Source organism: Pongo pygmaeus, chromosome X, assembly GCF_028885625.2.
Source record: "Pongo pygmaeus isolate AG05252 chromosome X, NHGRI_mPonPyg2-v2.0_pri, whole genome shotgun sequence".
NCBI lineage: Eukaryota > Metazoa > Chordata > Mammalia > Primates > Hominidae > Pongo > Pongo pygmaeus.
In genome coordinates this window covers 124,788,144-124,812,386 of record NC_072396.2, presented here as the reverse complement: position 1 = coordinate 124,812,386, position 24,243 = coordinate 124,788,144, and the positions used below count along the sequence as shown (strand labels likewise).

Below are 24,243 nucleotides of genomic sequence, written 5' to 3'. Positions count from 1 at the left end.
AAGCTGTCGAATAGCTCAAAAGAAAAAAAAAGTTGGCCAGGTATGGTGGCTCTCACCTGTAATCCCAGCACTTTGGGAGGCTGAAGTGGATGGATCAGTTGGGGACAGGAGTTTGAGACCAGCCTGGGCAACATGGCAAAACCCCGTTTCTACTAAAAATACAAAAATTAGCTGGGTGTGGTCACGAGTGCCTGTAATCCCAGCACTTTGGGAGGCTGAGGTAGGTGGACCACTTGGGGACAGGAGCTTGAGAGCAGCCTAGGCAACATGGCAAAACCCTGCTTCTACTAAAAATATAAAAATTAGTTGGGTGTGGTCATGTGTGCCTGTAATCCCAGCTACTTGGGAGGCTGAGACAGGAGAATTGCTTGAACCAGGAGGCAGAGGTTGCAGTGAGCCAAGATCACACCACTGTACTCCAGCCTGGGTGACAGAGCGAGACTGTCTCAAAAGAATTTTAAAATGTTTAAAAAGAAAAATGTTTTCTTAACTCTGAAAAGCAAAACAAAAAGGATCAGCAACATTTTAAGCAAAAAGTCATAAAAAGATAATTTCAGTCTTCTATTAGTTCAGTCCACGTGATTAACTCCTGCTCTATTTGATATTGGGCCAACAATCCTTATGGACACATAAGCTCTCCATGAGAGCCCTGAAAGTTTTTTTCTTTATTCCAATGACACAATTTCTAAAGTTATCAGGAAACTGCATTCAAGAGCCCCTGTCAGAGTCCCATAGCCGAATATAAAACCACCTTTTGAAAAGGATCAAAGCAAATCAATTGTAGATGACAAGAGAATCAGAACACCCATGGTTAAAGACACAATTAACAAAGAAATTTGGTTATTTTGTGGCATACAACAATCTAACATAATAATCATAATTATTACTGATAACATACATAAGTCATATTAAAATTATAGGATCTCACATAATTCTAGAACACACATTAATAACACATTCATAAAAATACATCCCAAAGAAAGCCAAATGCCATTTCACACATGACAATGCTCCCTGTATGATTGTAACATACCAAATAAGCCAAATATGTCTCTTTTGGACATCAGGGGACGCAATATCTTAAAAAAATTAATGAGGACAAAAGGACTGAATTTAGAACTTGAAATTTTTATTTTGGAAGATCTGCCAAATATCAATGATTAAAAACACTTGATATCAGAAAATAGGATCACAGGTCATTCAATTAGCCAAAGTGATAACTGAAAAAATTTCAAAAAGGCAAAAATCTTTACTCATTGGGAGACCCAGCTTTCCAAACAACAAGACCCAATAAAGACAGCATGGGACCAACTGAATCTGTCTCTTCTCTCTCCTTTCTTTTTTCCTTTTGTCCTGCAGTTTACCCAAAAGGCAAACACAAATCTTTATTATTTTAATATTACATGAAAATCTTGATCAAAAGAGAAAACCAAATTTTGCCTTTGCATTAGTATACTATTAATGTTAAACCTATTTTAATAAAACTTTATAAACAAATCTGTCCAATCTTAATCAGTTTGACCATAAGTTAAAATTTTTGTAAACCTTTTATAACTCTTTACAATTTTCTATTAAAGAGCAGATCGATGCTCCAAAGAAACCCTGTTATTCTGGCACATGGACCCAGATATGCTTTTTATTTTTATGTTTAATTTATAGAAAAACTAAATAATCCCCTTCAAATTGTGTCCAACTTGTTCACACACAGAACTTCCTTTATAAGATCAATGTTTTACAAACTTCTACAACTTGCTTAAGGCTTCAGTTTTGTCCTATCATTCTTTTAACTTAGGACATTCCATAAAAACCTCTGAACTAGACACAATTACTTTCCTTTTAACAAAAAAAACATATTTCCATGCCTTCTTATAACCTCTTACCAAAACACATTCTACTTTCTTTATATGCCTTACATGTAACTATTTTGCCAGTAATCTCAATTACATATGTTACAATGTTAACTCTCAGCAATTTTTATTCTAGTGAGAAACTTAGTAAGTAAGCAACTTTGACAGTGTATCAGATTTCAGAGCCCAGGACAAGGACAGAGCTGTAGACAATGTCTGACTCTTTCCAGACTAGCTAGGGGACACAGTTAACTCCATATGTCCCCAGGCCTTACCTAGAATCTAATGGCTGTAAAACAGACAAGTCAAACAATTATCAAAAATGTCATAGTAGCAGTTTATGACCTTAAAACATCTGACAAAGACTGTCTGACCTGCCTGATTCAGAATAAATGTCTAAATTCTGAAGACATCTTTATTTTATTTTACCAAAAATCTTAAAACTATATTTACCAAAGATTACTAATGCCACATGAACTAAAAAGCATTAAAGTTTCTATTTTTTCAAGTGTTTATATTTATTGAAGCCAATTAATTAGAGCTCTTTCATATATTTTGGTTATTGAAACATCACACACAGGACACATATAAATGTATAGACAGACAGACAAAAGCAGATCTGGTAGAGTTATAAGATTCTTCATTTGCCAGTTTTTAAATTTCTTTTCTCCATTTCAGACCAGTCTCTTAATTACTTGTTCCCTGCCCTGAACAATTGTCGGCAAGGCAACTCTAAATTTGCATTTCTAAAGGGACAATTCTTAGGTGAAACAAGATAGACGATTCATATTTTACTCAAACCAAGGAAAAAATGGTGCAAGTAAAAGTTCAGTTAAGACAGCCAGGAAAAGCAGACACCCTTACATGTGGACATTTCCTTAAAGATGTAAGTTTCTTCATTGGACTACTGGCTTTAAGATGGAGCCTTTTAAGGAACAGGGTCAAGGAGGCATGCAGTTTCTAGGGCCTAATAGGCAGTCACAGCTGCAAGGCAGAACAAATCCCCAAAAATCAAGGATCCCATTTTCACACCAAAGTCTGGGTCCCCCAGAAAAACTAAATACTGTGGGATGACACAACACAATGCTTTTACCTGAATCCCACTGCAAAGGCATTCCTCTGAGGCTGGTGGCCAAACCAAAGCCAATCAACCCATTCTATAATCAGGCCATCCCCCATGAGAGCCTGTATTAGTCCATTCTCACGCTGCTGTAAGGACATACCTGAGACTGGGTAATTTATAAAGGGAAGAGGTTTAATTGACTCACAGTTCCACGTGGCTGGGAAGGCCTCAGGAAACTTACAACTCACAGCAGAAATGGAAGCAAACACCTCCTTCTTCACAGAGCGCAGGAGAGAGAAGTGCAGAGCAAAGTGGGGAGAATCCCCTTAGAAAACCATCAGATCTCATGATAACTCACTCACTCTCATGAGAACAGCATGAGGGAACCACCCCCAAGATCTAATCACCTCCCATGAGGACCTTCCCCCAATACGTGGGGATTACAATTTTGATTACAATTCAAGATGAGATTTTGGGTAGGGACACAGCAAAACCATATCAGAGCCTTACCTCTCAGTGCGGGCTGGGAATGTTTCCATACCTTCCAGGTGACCAAAAGCATTATTTTATTATCCAAACATGCAAAGAACCAAGTGTCCCCCCATAACTGCCATTAACCATCCCTAAAAGTATATCTCCTACCTAGCTATTACATACCAAGGCTAAAAGCTATCTCAATATGCAAAGTAAAAAGGTCAGGTATTACATTGCAAAACAGAGTAGAGCCTTATATCTAATCTGTTTGCTTATGACTCCTGGGGTTCCATGAGGAAAACAGAGGTTCCACCCAAAACAGAGTCTGTGGTGCCTTCTGTTTTTCCTGAGGGGTCCCATGCTGTTAGGAATCATCTTAGGTCCTCTCATGTGGGCATCAAGGGTGGCAAGAGGGCAGACAGAAGTAAATGGAGAAACATAATTCAGTCAACTGGGAAGAAAAAAACCTTTTCCTCAAAAAACAAGATCCAAGAAGGGAAAAAGCATAAAGGCCTTTTACTGTCATAATTTTGCAAAGGCAGTTTCACTGGTATTACTCAGGAGGGTATTTCTCTCATGATCAAAACTGCTTCGGTTTTTTTCCCTATATTTCCTGAAAGTCCAGATTACACAAAGGTCTGTTCTGTTGTTTTCGTTTTTCTAGGATCCTACGCTCACATTAGCAAACTTTTGGAAGCAAGTAGTTCGCTTTCTTTAGTGTGAAATTCTAGGTTTTAACCTTGGAATAAGTTGGGGGGAAGGAAGGACAGAAACAGCCACAGAAGTGACCCTTCTTTTCTGAATACAGTTCTTGTTTGTTTTTTTTTAACTGCTCCATTCCAATTGTAGTGAATGGAATTCTTTAATTAACTGGAAGTTCCCCCTTCCCATGCGTTTGCATTTATTTATTCTGAAATTTGATTTTCTCTGGATTTACTCCCGTAATCTTCTCCTGCAGGTTTTGGACCAGGCTTCTCTTCCTCTCTTATCAATATGATTCTAACTGATTTCTATCCTCAGGGGATTCTTCACAATTTCTGGACTGCTGATGGTACACTTTCCTTTAATTATACTGCTCTTGTTTATTTTGCCATTGTAATATTTTAAGGGATTTGAAGCAGGGAGGATGAGAACAAAGTTACAGGTGCGTAGGCTGCCATCTTGATCTAATCTGACCAGTCATTTTCTTATGTCAATTTGCCTGAGGCGAGGAGACTGGCCAGGGCTCACTCAGAGAGGCAAGGAGAAAGGGCTTCTTCCAGGGAAGGCTTCTGATTACTCAGGATTTCTTCTTCTTCTTCTTTTTTAACTATTGTACAATATTTATATTATGATTATTCATGACCTCTGATAAAGGACCATTAGGACTTAAGGACCTACAATCTGCGTATCAGTGTTTTAGAAAGAGCAAAGGCTACAGCTAGCACATAAGACCCCTTAGGGCAAATTAGAAAAGGGCATGACCTTCGGAGCAGAAACATTGCAAAAAATATAGTCTCCCCTTGGGGTAGATTAATTGGAAAAATGCACCTCTTTGGATAGGCCAGTCATAAGAAAGTTTGCCTTTCTCTGCTGACCATGGCGCCCCTGAATTAGGACACGAGGCTTGAATGACTAGTACAGTATGGGCTAGATTTCATTTCCCCACACATAGCTGTGTGGGGGGCATAGGCTGCAGAACCATATTACCAATTATGGTGGCCTCTGCTGGTGCTAATCACAATGCCCAGAGACAAGGCCTCTGCCTTCTGAAGTGTCTCCCAATTCCACGCACAGGTCTGAAAGGTCAGTTGAAACTCAGAGAGACTTTGCTAAAGTAGGCCTTCTATGACAGCAGTCTTTGCTCCCCACTTTCCACTGCACCAAGAGACAGCCCTGAATCCCTGAGTCCTAGCGGAGCCAACATTGCAGAGCAGCCCAGAGATCATCCTTCTAACAACCAGGGAACTCTGGTTTTAAAGACTAGGCTCTCCTCACTTAGGCTTCTAATAGAGTCACTCTCAGCACCAAGAAGAGAGGTTTTTTTGTTTTGTTTTGTTTTGTTTTGTTTGTTTTTTGAGACGGAGTCTCAATCTGTCGCTCACATTGGAGTGCAGTGGCGTGATCTCAGCTCACTGCAATCTCTGCCTCCCGGGTTCAAGCGATTCTCCTGCTTCAGCCTCCTGAGTAGCTGGGATTGCAGGCACACACCACCATGCATGACTAATTTTTGTATTTTTAGTAGAGACGGGGTTTCACCATGTTGGTCAGGCTGGTCTCGAACTCCTGACCTCATGATCTGCCCGCCTTGGCCTCCCAAAGTGCTGGGATTACAGACGTGAGCCACCGTGCCCGGCCGAGGAGAGGTCTTTAATGCAAATGCCACCAACAACTCTTAGAGACCATCAACCACCACTAGGACTCCCTAGGTGTTGTCCTTAGGAATTAGAGATGAGGCCTCTATTGGACATGCTACAACCTCTCTCCCACAATTTACTTCACTCACTCACCAGGGCCATCAGCAGATACACCAGAATGCATATACCTTTATTTGTATATTTAAAACAAAAATAGGATTAGTCAATAGACATTGGGCTACAACTGGTTTTATGCCTCACTTAATGTATCACAGACACCTTTCAGATGGATACATACAGCGCCATCATTTTCTTTGTAATGGCTGCGGTGTTCTACTACATGGATGTACCATAATCTATTTAGGCTTTCTTATCTTCCCCCCAAGTCTCTCCTCCTCATCCTCTCAACAGAGTTATAGCAACTTTTGGATAAACTATTATGTGTAAATAATTAACTGATGAGCCACGTAATATATTATAATTACATTTCCTTTCTTAAACATTTGCTTTTCCTGGATTTAACAATTGCCTCTCCTTTTCATTTGCTTCGTTTTCTATGGTGCTCTGTGGAGTTGTGCAGTGCATAATTTATGCAGTTATATATGGCAGCCCTGTCTGTACCTATGGCTAAATCATCCCAAACTATCAAACAGAGCTTCTTTATTTTTCCTCTAGGGTGAATGAGGGGTGAGGGGGCTGGGTTTCTGAGAAGGAAGCCAGACTTTCAATATAATTTTATAGACAGTTAAATTAATAGATGATCTATCCATTCCATTTTATTTTCTTAGATGCCTCTGTCTTCCTACTTCAATATCCTGTGTCAGATCATCTGTTTCCTGGATGCCATGTCTTCCTCTTTCTTGGTTTGCCCTTTAGTTTTAGTGGAGCATGTCTTCTAGTCACTTCTTGTGAGTGTGTGCATGGGAGGAAAATTATTTAAGCACTGCATGACTGAAAATGTATTTATTCTACCTTAAAACTCAATTGATATGTTGACTGAATATAGAATTCTACATTGGAAATCATATTCACTAATAATTTTGAAGTATGTTTCCGCTGTCTTTCAGCTTTACTGATTTCTATTGAGAAGCCAAATGCCATTCTTATTCTTGATCCTTTGTATGGAAACTTTTACTTCTTCCTACCTCTGGAAGCTTTTAAGGTCTGCTTTAATACTCTGAAATTTTACAATGGTATGCCTCCATGTGGGGCTCTTTCTCCCTCATGCTTCATATTTTATGAATATAACACTATCTTTTATCTTTCTGCATATACTGGAGTAGAAGCTTAGTAGGGCTTTTTTTATGTTTTTTAAGTATTTATTTATTTATTTTTTTGGAGACAGTGTTGCTGGAGTGCAGTGGTGCGATCTCGGCTCACTGCAACCTCTGCCTCCTGGGTTCAAGTGATTCTCCTGCCTGAGCCTCCGGAGCAGCTGGGATTATAGGCGTGCGCCACCATGCCCGGCTAATCTTTTGTATTTTTGTAGAGACGGGGTTTCACCATGTTCGCCAGGCTGGTCTCTATCTCCTGACCTCAAGTAATCCGCCCACCACAGCCTCCCAAAGTGTTGGGACTACAGGCGTGAGCCTCCACGCCCAGCTTTTTAAAATGTTTTTATTTGTTCTTGTCATTGTTTATATTTTCTCCCACCTCCCCTTTTCTGTTTTTTGGCTTTTGTTTCACTTCTGGTTTTCACGTTGGAACCTTCCTTAAGTTGTTTGAAATCTTTAGTGATTTGTTCATATTTAAGAGTGAGGCACTAAAAAGCTGGCTGGAAGTTCTGAATGCCTGGGAGAAGGGGTGGGCTTTGATGTATGTCAATTGGATAGCAGGATGCTTTTTCGTTGAGGTACCTGTACCAGTAGACTATTCTTTGATGTGGCTCAATTCTTCAGAGAAGGATCCTTTAAATCTCCTATCTGGGATATAAGACTGGCTGCTTATATTCCAAGAACTAGATATGAGAAATAGAATCCCAGACTTTATTCCTCCTATTTTCAGTCTAGCATACTCTACTTTCCCTACTTGTCTCTAAGTCTATAACCTCTGTGGTTCATTTTCACTTATTTGCATTTTAGTCTATTTTAAAAATGTTTTATTGATAAATAACATACAGAAATGCACAAATCATTGGCTGGGCGCAGTGGTTCATGCCTGTAATCCCAGCACTTTGGGAGGCTGAGGCAGGCAGATCACCTGAGGTCGGGAGTTCGAGACCAGCCATGACCAACATGGAGAAACCCCGTCTCTACTAAGAATACAAAATTAGCCGGGTGTGTTGGCGCATGCCTATAATCCCAGCTACTCAGGAAGGCTGAGGCAGGTGAATCGCTTGAACCCGGAAGGTGGAGGTTACAGTGAGCTGAGATTGCATCATTGCACTCCAGCCTGGGCAACAAGAGCAAAACTCTGTCTCAAAAAAAAAAAAAAAAGAAATTCACAAATTATAAGTGTACTGCTCAATGAACTTTTACAAATAAAGCTACATAATGAGCATCCAGATGTCTCTTGTTTAGTCTCTACAAATAATAGACCTCTTTTGCTGGAGTAACATACGTAAAGCACTTAGAACGTCCATGGGATTATGATGAGTGCTTCTACTGGGGCTAGCTAAAATAATTTAGTCACCTATCCATCTGCTTTCCATCTGCCTTTCTTTCTTTTCTTTTTCTTTCCTTTTCTTTTTTTCTTTTGAAACGGCGTCTCACTTTGGCCGAGGCTGGAGTGCAGTGGCACACTCACGGTTCACTGTATCTTTGACCTCCTGGGCTCAAGCAATCCTCCCGCCTCAGCCTCCCTAGTAGCTGGGACTACAGGTGCGTGCCCACCACACCGAGCTACTTTTTGTATTTTTTGTAGAGATAGGTTTTCACCATGTTGCCCAGGCTGGTCTGAAACTCCTAGGCTGTAAGCGATCTTCCCTCCTCAGCCTCGCAAAGTGCTAGGATTATAGGCTTGAGTCACCACACCCAGCTCTAAGCAGTGTTTTCATGTAGCATTTACCGCTCCTAGTTTCACGGAAGGTAAAGTCTACATTCCAGTTTCTCCATTTTCTTGTTTTCAGGTGATTTCTGTACTTTACTATTTTCCTTACAAAATTTTTAATTTTGATGTAGTCTTACCTGTTAATGGATGGCCAAAAGGCACTGGATAAAAATCAGCAGCTATTCCTTATAAATGAGTACAATGAGTATAGAAAGCACAATGAGAATAGAAAAGAAATTTTTTTTTTTTTGGCCTTGGTCTCGCTCTGTTGCCCAGGTTAGAGTACAGTGGCGTGATCTCTACTCACTGCAACCTCTGCCTCCCCAGGCTCAGGTGATTCTCCCACTTCAGCCTTTGGAGTAGCTGGGACTACAGACATGCACCACCACACCAGCTAATTTTTTGTATTCTTTGTAGAGACTGGTTTTACCATATTGCCCACACTGCTGTCGCACTCCAGGGCTCAATCCACCTACCTTGGCCTCCCAAAGCGCTGGAATTACAGACATGAACCACCACACCCAGCTAGAAAAGAGCTTTCTAAACACAGTAAAGAGTATCGAAAAGCCAATAGAAAGCATCATAATCAAGTCACTTCCCCTGAAATTCAGGAATAAAGCATAGATGTCCACTACAGTGTTTTGAAGGCTCTGGAATGTGACAAAACAAGAAAACAAAATAAGCTGTATAAATCTAAAAGAAAGAGAAAAGAGGAAAAAGTATAATTATTTATAGATATGATTATACGCATTGAGAATCCAAGAAACGTAACTTAAAAACATTAAAACTAATAAGCCTATGTAGTGGATATCTGCTATTTTGCTTTGCCCAGCATTCCTTCCTCTCTGCTTCTAGCAACAGCATTCTTCTTCCTTTGGATACCTGCTCCTACTTTATCCTTTCAATATAGTCCTGGTAGGACAGGCAATCACAATAGTCCCCTCTGCTGCCTGTGGCTGGGCACCTAACCCAGGATGGACTAATCATAATATCATAATCATAATATCCAACCCCATTGGACTCCGTGGTAGCTCCAAGTGGTAGGCATGAGACCTGGCCCAGAGATACAAGATCTCCCTTGGAGTTTTCCAAATCAAAGGTAAAGAAGTAATTTTCTCTTTTCCTTGGATCTTGAACTGTAAGGATGTGACCCCAGAGCAATTAGTAGCCATGTCCGGTCTCTACCATGTAAGAGTCTTAGAGAATTAGGCAATACAGAGAGAAGCAGAGATGAAAGATGAGACGGAGTGAGAGCCTAGATACCATTTGAGTCCCTCGATCTAGTTGGTTCTGAGATCTGCCCTATTCTTCCCAGTTACATTAACCAATAAACTCAATTTTCCTCTTAAGCTTATTCAAGTTGGGTTTCTGTCACTTGGAAACAAGAGTCCTAATACAGGCCAGATGTAAAATAAATATACAGAATCCCATCGTTTCCATTTTTTTCCTTTTCAAAGTATTATTAAATAGCTCCCTTTTATTTTCCAATATTTGTTATAAAAATGTTTAAACATGCAGAAAAGTTTAAAGAATTTTTATAATGAACATCAATACACCCACCACCTAGATTTTAAAATTAACATTCTTTTGTTATATTCCAATAATGTTCTTATTCTAGTAATAACAGAACTAGATATTATGTGTGCATATATATATCCCATTCACAACAGTGTGAAACACCAACAGACATAGACTAAAGCCTTAACGAAACTTGTCTCTCAAGACAAAGGACAAAAAAAGGAGCAATCTAGCAATCGAGAAAATTTTAGATAGCTAATCTAGTCAAGCCAAATGCCATGGGAAAAAAAAAAAAATGCAGACTCATCCTTACCCAAGCCAGCAATGGCGGAACAGGAGCCTAGACTTCGGCTCTTAGAAGGCTCCAGTTCCCATCTCCCATCTCCCACCTTTTCCCGCTCAGCAGAGACCACGTGGAGAGCCTGATGCCCCTCCCCCTCCCCATGGAGGAGACGTCAGCACTACCCTGATGCCCCACCCCTCCCCATGAGGGTGATGTCAGCACTACCCGATTGTGAAGACACAATCCCTCCCCAGCAGTTCAGTTTAGAAACTGCCAGTCTTGGTATAGAACAACCTAGGCTTATCTGTTTAAGTCCCATAGGTAGTATTATTAGAGAATAACCCAGGCTTTGGGAACTGTATAACTCTGAGATCGTTTGAAATTTTCGTTTTGTTTTTCTTTTGGCTCCAACCAGGCCTCTGTTGTTAGTCTAGTGGGGTTTCCCCTGCAGAGATTGGTCAGCTCTGCTGTCTATCATCCTGGAAGGTGTTAAATACACAGGAAGGCCAGCCTCGGCGGGCAGGACCTAGCCTGAAAGGGCGGGTATTGCTAATGTGTTTTCAAAAGGTCTTCCCAATCCTCTGCTTTAGATAGATCGGACCTTAGATAGAAGAACACAACGGATCCTCCAGTGACTGATGGTGAGCTAAAATGCCCTTTTGAGATTTCGGAATGTGGGGAGGGTCTTGTTTAGGAACTTATTGAAGGTGGACCTGGTTATGTACCTGGTTATGGGTCACAAGACCTAAGCAAAGCCACATTTTTAGGCAATTTTAAGTTATTCTCAATGTTGTGCTAGGTTTCGTTATTCCCAAATATTTATAAAAGGTATGTTAAAAGTTACAGCCTTTATTCACCTGTGATGTGGATAACTTAGGGAAAAGCTCGTTAGAGTCATAGTTATTTGTGGTGAAGAGCCTACCCAGCAAAGTGGTGATCACAAGATGGCCTTCAACAACCATAGCACTGCAGCTTAAAGAAGAGGCAGGAACAGAAGAAAATTTGTGACCTGATTCAGATCGTAAGTGAGATAGTACTTTGAAGAACCTCCAGAAATAGCTGGAGGACACTTTGAGGGGAATCTGTTTTGTTGACATTCAAGCCAGTAGGAGTTCAAGCCATTGTAATTTAAAATGGCATGTCAGGCTTCCAATTTAAGAGAGTCTTAACAAATGTGTTTTCCCTGCCAAATCAGCTTTAAATGACAGAAGAAAAAAACAAGTAAAAGAATAGCACTAAAATTCCAAGGGTTAGCAAGGAAGGATGTGATTAGCAGACCAAAATTTTGATAATTTCCTTGAAGATATGGAACAAATAGGATAAAATTGGCTGGGAAACCAGAGTCAATGAATTCATAACACTGTACAGATATGGGAGAGGACTGCTGGAAAAGTGAATTCTCTGTTTTCTATGGTAGACCCAAAGGACGGATGATGTCACAGTCATCTGGATCAGGAGATGGGAGTGATGATAAGGCTATTACCTCTAAAGACGGTGGTGAGTAAATGAACTAGTAAAACTCAAGAGTTAAGTCTAAATAATTGTTAACAGGCCGGGCGCGGTGGCTCACGCCTGTAATCCCAGCACCTTGGGAGGCCGAGGCGAGCAGATCACGAGATCAGGAGATCGAGACCACCGTGAAAACCCGTCTCTACTAAAAATACAAAAAATTAGCCGGGCGTGGTTGTGGGCGCCTGTCGTCCCAGCTACTCAGGAGGCTGAAGCAAGAGAATGGCGTGAACCCGGGAGGCGGAGCTTGCAGTGAGCCGAGATCGCGCCACTGCACTCCAGCCTGAGTGACAGATCGAGACTCCGTCTCAGGAAAAAAAAAATTGTTAACAACATGTCTAGGAAGCTTGAGTAAATTCTTATGAAATTATTCCTCAGGGCCGGGTGCGGTGGCTCACGCTTGTAATCTAAGCACTCTGGGAGGCTGGGGCAGCGGGTGGGGGAGGTGATGGGGGAGGAGGGGTTGGCGGGGAAGATCACCTGAGGTCAGGAATTTGAGAGTAGCCTGGCCAACATTGTGAAACCCCGTCTCTACTAAAAATACAAAAATTAACTGGGCGTGGTCACGGCACGCGCCTGTAATCCCAGCTACTAGGGAGGCTCAGGCTGGAGAATCGCTTGAATGTGGGAGGTGGAGGTTGCAGTGAGCGGAGATTGTGCCATTGCACTCCAGCCCAGCCTGGGCAACAGCGGGACTCCGTCTCAAAAAAAAAAAAAAAAAAAAGAAAAAAGAAAAGGAAGGAAATTCCTCAGAACATCTAGCATAATGAAACAATTAATAAAAAAATTAATAGCAAGGTAGAAACAAATTTTCCCAGAGAAAACTGGGATCAGGGGATGGTGGTCAAGAGGGCACTCCTGCTTTTACTTTGTTTTTGTTGCTTTGCAGTGAGAATGAATTCATGTAATATTTTGTCAAAAACTTTAAGGTTTGATAAAATTTAGTGTTGCTAAGGATATGGGGCAGTTAATGGTCATTCAGAAGGTGGGGATCATATGTTGGCACAACATTTTTGAAGGGTAAATATGACAGTGTATCGAAATTTTAAATATACCTTCCGCTTGACCCAATTCTACTTTTTCAAATATATCCTCAGAAATACTTTTATACATGCACAGATTTATGTTACAAGGATGTTCATTGGAGCATGTTTGTAGTCACAAAAATTGGAAATAACCAAATGTTCAAAAATAGGGGAATGGTTTAATACAATATGGTATATTTTTACTGTAAAATAGTATACAGCCCTTAAAAAGAATGAGGTAGATCTCTATATACTGTCATGGACAGATCTCTAATATATATTAAGCGAAAAAAGCAAATTGTAGAGCTATACGTACAGTAATTATGCCATTTGAAAAAATACGAAAGCTTCCTGTTTGTATATATACAAGTATATATGTACATAAATGCTGAGGAAGGTGATGCACCAAATTTAACAGGTAAAAGAGACACTTTTAATTTTATTTTATTTATTTTTCTTTTTTTGTATGCTTATCTGACCACCAACACTTACACTTTTTATCCTATATTCTTCTATATTGTTTAAATTTTTTCTTACAAAAAGAATGTTTATATATCATTTGCATAACTAAACAGAACTGAAAGGTGACCATTAATAGAATGTAAATAGTATGTAGAACTTCCAAAACACTAATAGTTGAAAAAAGAAACAAAGGAAATTGTCAGTCCAGCAAGGTAAGGTAAGAGAAAAAAGCAACAACAATAACGTGTGATAATTAGATTTTTTTAAGTGATAGGAATATATATCCATATATAGTATACTATGTTGCCCTTAAAAATAGTGAGGTAGATCTGTGTGTAGTGACAAGGAAAGATGTTCATGATATAATATTAAGCAAAAAATAAAGTCATAGAAAAATTTATACTGTGTCATCCTTTTTTTAAAAAAAGCAAAAACTCTGCATGTTGGTTAAGTGTATAGGAAAAGATCTTTAATCAGCAAACTTAACTGAGGTTACCTTTGGGGGCTGGTTTTAGTTGGGGAACAGGGACTGAGTGGAAAGTTCACCTTATTTTGTAGTCAAAGGTTGTTGAGACCTGGACATTTCTTTTCTTTTTCTTTTCCTTTTCTTTTTTTTTTTTTTTTTGATGGAGTTTTGCTCTTGTTGCTCAGGCTGGAATGCTATATGGCATGATTTCGGCTCACTGCAACCTCCGCCTCCTGGGTTCAAGCAATTCTCCTGCCTCAGCCTCCCAAGTAGCTGGGATTACAGGCATGCGCCACCACACCCAGCTAATTTTGTATTTTTTAAGTAAAGACAGGGTTTCACCATGTTGGTCAGGCTGGTCTTGAACTCCTGACTTCAAGTGACCCACCTGCCTTGGCCTCCTAAAGTGCTGGGATTACAGGCATGAGCTACCACGCCTGGCCAAGACTGGGACATTTCTAACTGTACCTCTGGTTATATTACTCCCTTCCATATTTGATGCCCTTCAGTGGTTACCCATGACCTACTAGATAGAATCTAAACTCTGGAGGATGACATATAATATTCGCCATGATCTGAACCCAGCCCACCTCTCTGTCTTCATCTCTCATCATTCCTCCACAGGCCTACTGAACATCAGTCACACAGCATGGTAATATGGTTGTTCCAAGGTATCTGCAGGGAACTGGCTCCAGGAACCCTGCAGATACCAAAATCGGTGCATATTCAACTCCCACAGTCAGCTCTGCGGAACCCACAGATACAAAAATTGGCCTTCCCTTTACAGGTTTCCAATCCTGCAAATCCTGTATTTTCCATTCCTGCTTGATTGCTGATGTGGAACCTGCCCATGCAGAGGGCCGACCGTATTTATTGAAAAAATATGTGTATAAATGGACCATCACAGTTTAAACCCCAGTTGTTCAAGGGTCACCTGTAAACAGTTGCCTAAATGGGCCATGATCTTTCTCATGCTTCCATGTCTCTGCACACACTGTTCCCCTTTTCAAGTAATCCACAGATCTTTAGATCTCACTGTCCTGATACTACAAATTTAGTTTGGATTTGTATGATTAATATACAGATTACAACATTAAGCCCCCATATTGTGGACCATAGAGAGTCCATTCTTCCACCAGATAGGAGGGTGCATCCCTCGCCCTTGAGTAATTTCCAGAAATCCACAAGGTATGCTTAAATGTTACAACAATCAATCCTAGTTGTCATTTGTTATCTCTGCCAGCTATTCTTTCTGCATACTGTCATGGTCTGCCTTCAATAAGTCACCACTTCCCATCTTGAAACTTTTTTTTAAAAAACCTTTTAGTTTTTTTAATTTTAAAAATTTCTGCAAACACTATGGCGACTTGTGTAATTTTAGTACATACAAAAGATGTATGATGTGTAATTTATGGAGCATAATTATTAAATAAACATCCAGGAATCCATCATCTGTGTGTAAGAACTAGAACATTACTGATACTTTTGAATCTACCTAAATTCCCCTTCCCTAAATTTTCCTCCCACACTTCCCCTAGAACAATCTCCTATCCTGGATCTTATATTAATTATTCCCCCCACCCCACCCCACCCCCTTTTTTTGTTATCTCCCTGTGTTGCTCAGGCTAGTCTCGAACTCCTGGGCTCAAGAGATCCTCCTGCCTCAGCCTCCCAAGTAGCTGGGACTACAGGTGCATGCCATATCACCCAGCTATTTTCCTTCTATACTTTAATACCTTTACCATATTATATATCTGCAAGTTTTTCTTATTTTTGAGCTTTATTTAAAAAGTTATCAAATTGTAGGTATTATTTGGTGATTTGTGTTTGTCACATAACATTGTTTGAGACTTATGCACATGGCTGTAATTTATTCATTGTTCAATGCTGTATAGTATTTCATTATGTGACTATACCACAATTTATTTAGCCATTTTCTTATCAAAGAATATTCTCTTGCCATCTTTTGAAGTCTGCATGCAGACTAGGAATAGAAAATCCTTAGCATGTTCTAAATCACTTTCTCCTTTGTGCCACGTCTCTATTTTTAACAATTAGTATATTCAAATGCAAGGATTGGCAATTTTTTTTTCTGTTAAAGAACTAGTAGGAACTATTTTAGACTCTGTGGGCCATATGGTCTCTGTCAAAACTCTAAACTGCTGTTTTAGCATAAAAGCGGCCACAGAAAATACGTAGACAAATAAATATTGCAATGTTCCAATAAAACTTTATTTACAAAAACAGGTAAAGGGCAGGGTTTGGTCCATGGGCTGTAGTTTCCAAACCCTGCTGTAGTTCGTCTGAATTTCTGTAGTGTTGCCCAGTATTGTGGTTCTTATTATCAAGTCTGCCTTTGTCTTACTTTGCACATGTCAAATCCTATTCTCCCCCTTTGTGATTCTCACCTCCTATATCTAAGAGTGAACCTGACTTGTAAATCCAATTCCTGAACCAGTGTGGCTCAAGGCAAGAAGTGTTATCTGTAGCCACAGCTCCAACAGCAAGTAGGGCATATGAGTAAGATTTGGTGCTAAGAGGCCTAAGATTGCTGTACCAGACTTGAGATTGGGATGCTGCCTTCATTTCCTTCATTAGCTCTTCAGAGTTTCTGGTTAGGACTGAAGTTACACTCTAATAACTAGTCTCCTTGCAATGTCCTGAATGTGCCTTACTCTCTCTTCCTTTAGGATTTAAATGTGCTTCCTATCTTCCTTCTTTATGCCCCCTGCTCCCTTTCACTCCCTTTGCCTGGCTAATTCCCACTCACTCTCGGGGATTTAAATTGGATTTCTTTCTCTGGAAGCTATTCTTAATTCCCTTCCTCCACTGCATCCCACCTCACCCTCCTAGGCTGGGCCAGCTGTCCCACCTCTGCGTTCTCATAGTGGCCTTTGTCACTCTGTCTTGTAATTGTCTGCCTTACCCACCAAATATATTACTTGGTAATAGAAACTTCCCTAAGGTGAGTGATAATTTAAAAGTTGGGCATTTAGGGATAGCTCTAAACCTACATTGCCAATTGAGAATGGAGGGCAAGGGTTGTCTTTGTATACTAAGGGAGTAGATCATAATGGGTCTGCCAGCAGGGTTCCTTCACTGTTTTCCTGGATTTGGCCAGGAGAAGCAGCCAGTTTCTACCTCTTGTGAAGATCAGCCACTGGCTGAGGGTCCAGCCAGAGAATAGACTGATTCTCTAGAACAAAATTGCCACCATATCCTTAAATGTGCATTGCCTGCTGTTTTGTCCTACCTGCTTGATGGTGGCCTGAACTGCATGCAAGCTTGGTCTCCTTTTGGGCATTTTGATTTGGCTTATCTCAATAAAGGAGTTATTTTCTTATTCTTCATTTTTTTCTCTTGGTGAGTGGGGCTCTGAACGTCTTTTTCTGACATGTCTACTACTTGAGACTATTTTATGGCAAGTCTCCTTACGAAATTGTAAACTATGGGAAATACTGTATTTGGAGTCAGTGAAGAACTGGACTTAGGTCTGTGTGCTTTGTGACTTTAGCAAATAATTTTAACCTCCTTTGCTGAGCCTATTTCTTATTTGTACAGTGGGGATGGTACTTGATCTATCTCACAGTGTGTTTATCAGGATAAAATAAGATTGTATGTGAAAGTGCTTTGAAAAACTGTGAAATCAGCTACAAATTGAATTTTGTGTTATTCTGTATTCCCTCACGGCATCTAGCACCATGCGTTGCTGAGAGTATTTGCTCAATAGATTGTTGTTGAATGACCAAAGGAATTGGAGAGAGAAATAATGCTGTTGGTGGGAATAAAGGACATTTAGTAATAGAAGCAGGAAAAATACATGACTTGGTAATAGAAACTTCCCTAAGGTGAGTGATAATTTAAAAGTTGGGCATTTAGGGATAACTCTAAACCTACATACCCAATGTCTGCTCTCTGCTTTGCTTATAAAAAATATTTAAATTTTCTTTTAGTATGATTTTGGCAGCTTAGATAAGCTGTCAAACTTGATTAGGTTTTAAATATGCAGTCATCAAAAAGCAGGATTGGCCCTAGGCAATACTGTGAGGTCAGCAAAATGTACTCTCAGAAATCTTTCCTTCCTGGTTGGTAACCTCACCTCTCACCACTCCCTATTGCAGTGGCTTCTCCTAGTTCTGTTTACCTCCAGGATCCTAGGACTTTCCTATTAGCCTTTTTCCTCCAAGAGGCATTCACCTTAAAGGGTTAGGAACTAAGACTCCTTGGCTAATTTGCACTTTAAAAAAGGATTCCTAGAGAAGGAGGCAATGTGTTATCCAAATGAGTGAATAAATAATCATGAAATTTCAGGCATTAAAGGGAATACAAGGGCTTATCAGCCCCATTCAAATCACAAGACATACTTACTTCACCTACAACTATGGTTTCTCAAACTTGGAGGTATGTAGAATTACCTGGAGAGCTGCTTTTTTTTTTTTTCTTCAGAGTCTTACTTTGTCACCCAGGCTGGAGTGCATTGGCACCATCATAGCTCACTGCAGCTGGAACTCCTGGGCTCAAGCAATCCTCCCACCTCAGCATCCCAAAGTGCTGGGTCTACAGGCATGTGCCACCACATGCAGCTAATTTTTTATTTTTATTTTTTGATAGAGACAAGGTCTCGCTTTGTTGACCAGGCTGGTCTTAAACTCCTGGCTTCAAGCAATCCTCCTGCCTCAGCCTCCCAAAGTGCTGGGATTACAGGCACAGGCATGAGCCACCGCACCTGGCCAAGAGCTTCTTAAAAATACTGATAATTGAGGCCCTCCTCACAGAGATTCTGATTGAATTGCACTGACTAGGTTTGGACCTGGGTAAAGATTAAAAAACAAAAAAACTCCCAGGTCATTCTATTGTACAGTGAGTTGGGAACCCCGGATTTAAATCTAAATTGGCACTGGGTGCAGTGGCTCATGCCTGTAATCCTACCACTTTGGGAGGCCGAGGTGGGCGGATCACCTGAGGTCAGGAGTTCAAGACCAGCCTGGCCAACATGGCGAAACCCCATTTCTACTAAAAATACCAAAAAATTTAGCTGGGCATGGTGGCGCACACCTGTAATCCCAGCTACTTGGGAGGCCAAGGCAGGAGAACCACTTGAACCTGGGAGATGGAGATTGCAGTGAGCCAATATCGCACCACTGCACTCCAGCCTGGGCGACAGAGCCAGACTCTGTCTCAAAAAAAAAAAAAAAACAAAACAAAACAAAAAAAAATCTAAATTGGCCTTGTCTGTGAGAAAAAGAAAAGCTGAATGCCATCAGATCAAACATTGAGCAGGGTGGGGTTGGAGGGACTTTGAGAGACATCGATAAAGTAAACAGAATGTTAAAAATAGGCCCATGCCATGGCACATCAGCTCGCCAAATATATATATAGGCCCAGCAACTCCATAAGCAAGTCCTTAGCAGCACCCAAGGGAGAAGTCATCTGTGGCTGGTCTGGCTCCCCACTCCCAAACCCTCAGGGAAAACAGCCTATCTCTAACTTTTAGTCCTTAAATCTGCTTTCCAGATGGTTCACAGGTATGACAGATAAAATCTCTGAGCTAAGGAACGAAGTGCTTGAATGGCTGATGTACCAAGTCAGTAACTTCAGGCAACGTAAGATAAACAATTTTGTTAAAAATATGAAATTTGGCTGGGCGCAGTGGCTCACACCTGTAATCCCAGCACTTTGGGAAGCTGAGGCAGGCAGATCACCTGAGGTTGGGAGTTCGAGACCAGGCTGGCCAACATGGAGAAACCCCGTCTCTACTAAAAACACAAAATTAGCCAGGTGTGGTGCTGCATGCCTATAATCCCAGCTACTTGGGAGGCTGAGGCAGGAGAATCGCTTGAACCCGGGAGGTGGAGGTTGTGGTGAGCTGAGGTAGTGCCATTGCACTCTAGCCTGGGCAACAAGAGCAAAACTCCATCTCAAAAAAAAAACCAAATATATATATATATACCTATACACACACACACACACACATATGAAATCTGTGTTATCTATTTAGATTTTACTTAGCACATAGGTTCAGCACGTTATTACTTTCCTTGCTTTTATATAGCAATCTCAGGATGGGAAAGGATGAATTCACATTGTGTAGTTGGATTATTTTTGCTTGAGCTTTGGCCTCCTCAGCAGCCCATTGGTGTTGATAGCATAACAAAGCCCTTATTATGATACAATCTTTACTATCTCAGCATTGCTTAATTTGCCTTCTCTGTACTCTCCTGCTTCAAAGATGATCCTTCAGAAAAGTAGATGAAGAAAACGGACTGCCTGGGCCGGGCGCGGTGGCTCACGCCTATAATCCCAGCACTTTGCGAGGCCGAGGCGGATGGATCACGAGGTCAGGAGATCGAGACCATCCTGGCTAACATGGTGAAACCTCGTCTCTACTAAAAATACAAAAAAAATTAGCCGGGCGTGGTGGTAGGCGCCTGTAGTCCCAGCTACTTGGGAGGCTGAGGCAGGAGAATGGCATGAACCCAGGAGGCGGAGCTTGCAGTGAGCCGAGATGGCACCGCTGCACTCCAGCCTGGGTGACAGAGTGAGACACTGTCTCAGAAAAAAAAAAAAAAAAAAGTAAATGGACTGCCTTTTACCTAGCAGTTTTTTTTTTTTTTTTTTTCACTCTGTCACCTAGGCTGGAGTGCAGTGGTGCAATCTCGGCTGACTGCAACCTCTGCCTCCTGGGTTCAAACAATTCTCCTGCTTCAGCCTCCCAAGTAGCTGGGACCACAGATGTGCACTACCACGCCTGGCTAATTTTTGTATTTTTAGTAGAGACGGGGTATCGCCATGTTGCCCAGGCTGGTCTCAAACTCCTGGCCAAGTGATCCACCCACCCTGGCCTCCCAAAGTGCTGGGATTACAGGTGTGAACCACTGTGCCCAGCCGTTTTTTCTGTTTTGTTTTGTTTTGGTTTTTGCTTTTTTTTTTTTTTTATGCATTCTCAGAAACATCTTCAGATTCTCCTGGGCAAGCAGTCTCTCCCATTCCTAAGGAAAATCCCACCCATTGGATAGGAAGGCTTCCAGGAGTGTCTGTCTAGTGGCAAGCCACTGGTATGAGATATCTGGAGAGGACCTAAAGCACCCCAGATGGCTATAACTGTATGGCGTCCTACATTACACGTCTTGATTCCCCAAGCACCCTGGGGAATCCCTGTGATCAAAAAGGGGAAATGGGTTACACTCTGCCTTTTTAGGGAGATGTCCACAGAAATAAAGGAATTGACATTATAAAAGCTAGCTCCCTGTCTTTGTATTTCTTCCTTTACACATATACTTACCTTTATAAACAGCTTGGTTAAAAGGCAGCCAATAATAACTACACCTCATGTGGCAACATTGTAAAGTTTAATTAATGTTTCTAAGGTATGAGTTGAACTCACAAGATGAAAGATCCTAAATATGGAATGTGTTAAGTGCCCAGTCTGGTTTAGTCTGATAATGGCTATAATTGTACGGTGTCCTACATTACACATCTTGATTAGTGTGGCTCCCGTGAGTTCAACCTTGAAAATGTATTTTAATGTTGAGAATGTGTTTAACGTTGATTGGCAAACATTTGGGTGTACAGAATATATGCTTATGTTCTTCAGCTAGCCTCAATTAGTTGGTTCTTGATGTAAAAGATATTTTACAAACCAACTTGGGAGGTTTTTGTTTTTTTTTGAGACAGACTCTTGCTCTGTTGCCTAGGCAGGAGTACAGTGGCACAATCTCGGCTCACTACAACCTCCACCTCCTGAGTTCAAGCGATTCTTCTGCCTTATCCGCCCGAGTAGCTGGGATTACAGGCACCCTCCAACGTGCCCGGATAATTTTTGTGTTTTTAGTAGAGATAGGATTTCACCATGTGGCTGGTCTTGAACCCCTGACCTCAGGTGATCTGCCTGCCTCAGCCTCCCAAAGTTTTGGGATTACAAGCCTGAGCCACCTAGCCTTGTTTTTGTTTGTTTGTTTGTTTGTTGTAACAAGGTCTCACTCTGTCACCCAGGCTGGAGTGCAGTGGTGTGAGCTTGGCTCACTGCAACCTCTGCCTCAGGTTCAAGGGATTCTTTTGCCTCAGCCATTTGAGTAGCTGGGATAACAGGCGAACACCACCATGTCCGGCTCATTTTTGTATTTTTAGTGGAAACGGGGTTTCACTATATTGGCCAGGCTGGTCTGGAACTCCTGGTCTCATGTGATCCACCCATGTTGGCCTCCCAAAGTGCTGGGATTACAGGCATGAGCCACCACGCGTGGCCAGATCTGTGCTTTTTAAAACCAACATATAACTCAGAAGACCGAAGGGCTTAGATAACCACGTGAGATAGGGAACTATTATTACTAGAATGTAGTTAAATATTAACAGGACTCAGCTATCATTTAGGTTAATAGAAAAGTTTATCTTTGTATGGCAAAAGCAGCTTTCTCTTATCTTTATGTCCATTCCCTTTCAGTTGCACTAATATTTGTAATTTTTTAAATGGCTAGCACTTCATATGCCCTCCTAAAGATTTTAACTACATGAATTAGAACAACCTTGTTCATTAAATCCCGAAAATGAGTCAGTTAATCCTCCCTTATAAAGACACAGCATTATTTTATTCACATGCAATGAAATACTCAATTCAATAAGCATTTACCCTGCATTTACAGTGGTTCAGCATTTTGTGAACTGTGAGACATGATAAAGGAAAGTTCAATGTTTTAAGGTGTCTTTCCTGGCCTTAAGAGTTTACTGTTTCTATTTGGGCAGCAAGAACTATATGGTAGGCCCAGCACTTTGGGAGGCTGAGGCAGGCGGATCACTTTAGGCCAGGAGTTCAAGACCAGCCTGGCCAACATGGCAAAACCCTAACTCTACTAAAAATACAAAAAAAATTAGCAGGCGTAGTGATACACGCCTGTAGTCCCAGGTACTCAAGAAGGCTGATGCACAAGAATCGCTTGAACCCGGGAGGCAGAGGTTGCAGTGAGCCAAGATTACACCACTGCAGTCCAGCCTGGGCGACACAGCAAGATTCTGTCTTCAAAACAAAACGAAAAAAACTATGTGGTATATTCAAAACAGATAGGAGTGCTTCCATGTGTCTCCTTTCAGGCCCCTGTCTCCCTTCTCAGCGGTTCTAAGTTCCATTAGAGCCTTGCTTTCAGCAGGCTGTCATCAAATAGCAATGATATTGTCTAATAATGCCAAAGGTTGATTTGCATTTTAATCAGGGACTTTTCAAGACACAAAAACAAGTGGGCCTGTTTAAACAAAGTTAGAAAGTTGATTTATTTGCAGGGTTCTGATTCAGCTATCACAAGGTATACCATACAAGCTGCTTTTACTCCACTCACAATCCTGTCACCCCTGGTTTGTAAAAGCTCTGCTTGCTGGACTGTCTCCCTGCTATTTATGATCGCCTACAGAGTAGACTCCAAATTCTTGGCTTGGTGTGCCAGGCACTTTTGAGCCTCATCTTCCTTACTCCCAGCCAGACATCCTACTTCCCAGCCTCACTGCACTTTCCATGTTTCCATAAACAGGCCTGGCCCTTTCACTCCTTGCTTTGCCCTTGTTTCCATTCCCCAGAATGCCTTTCATCCTGTTCCCTCTTGTCTTTTTGGCAACTCCCACTTTGAGACACAGCATAAACATAATCTCTGTAGAACTCTTCCTATTCCAGATTTCTCCCAAATTTCTTGTTTTGCCTCTTCTGACAGCACTTTGTATATGTGTCATAGTATTGTTATGGAAATTAGTTTTGAAACTATCTTCCCCTACTGGCTTCTCAAGGGCAGAGACCTTGCATAGTCTTACCATACATGCTAACTGAATGCTTTTGCAGTTAGAATGATCAACAGGTTGGCAAATTTAGTCTTTGATATTGTGTTACCTCCCTGTGAGAATGCCCCAAGGTTAAGTAAAAACTCCCAACAGGGAATTTACAAGGTTTATTGTTGCTAATTTAACCAAATTTAAAGATTTTTAAAATCAGTAATCAATTGTAAAGCGTGGCCTCATGAAACACATTAGTAGAAAACACTAACTTTTGCCGATATTGTTCTAAAATGTCTCCTTTGGAACAGCGTGTAAACTGAGATTTGGCAAAAGAAGGAAGTGGGTCTTAGCTTTGTTTGGTCTATAAATTACTGAGTTAAGGACTGATAGAGTGGGGGTTAGGACGGTCCTGGGCACAGTGCTGGGTGGGTGAGGGATTAGTTACCTTTCCATTTCTTCGCCTTAGAATACACCCTTAATTTGGCCAGCCAGCTTAGAAAATGCTCCTGGTAGTAAGATAAA

General features: G+C 41.1%; 1 protein-coding gene and 1 long non-coding RNA gene across 4 annotated transcripts in view; one reads left to right on the top strand and one right to left on the bottom strand.

Annotated features, from left to right (window-relative positions):
- LOC129024347 (uncharacterized) overlaps positions 1-24,243 on the bottom strand; it is a 47,438-nt gene that overhangs the window by 21,827 nt on the left and 1,368 nt on the right. The window lies entirely within an intron of this gene.
- The window catches only part of CUL4B (cullin 4B), a 51,506-nt gene continuing 38,034 nt past the window's right edge, over positions 10,772-24,243 (top strand). For both annotated transcript variants that reach the window (XM_054471320.2, XM_063660392.1), the window contains exons 1-2: positions 10,772-11,150; positions 11,927-12,006. In XM_054471320.2, coding sequence (XP_054327295.1) covers positions 11,940-12,006 — 67 coding nt within the window. In that variant the 5' untranslated portion in view covers positions 10,772-11,150; positions 11,927-11,939. The remainder of the gene's footprint in view (positions 11,151-11,926; positions 12,007-24,243) is intronic.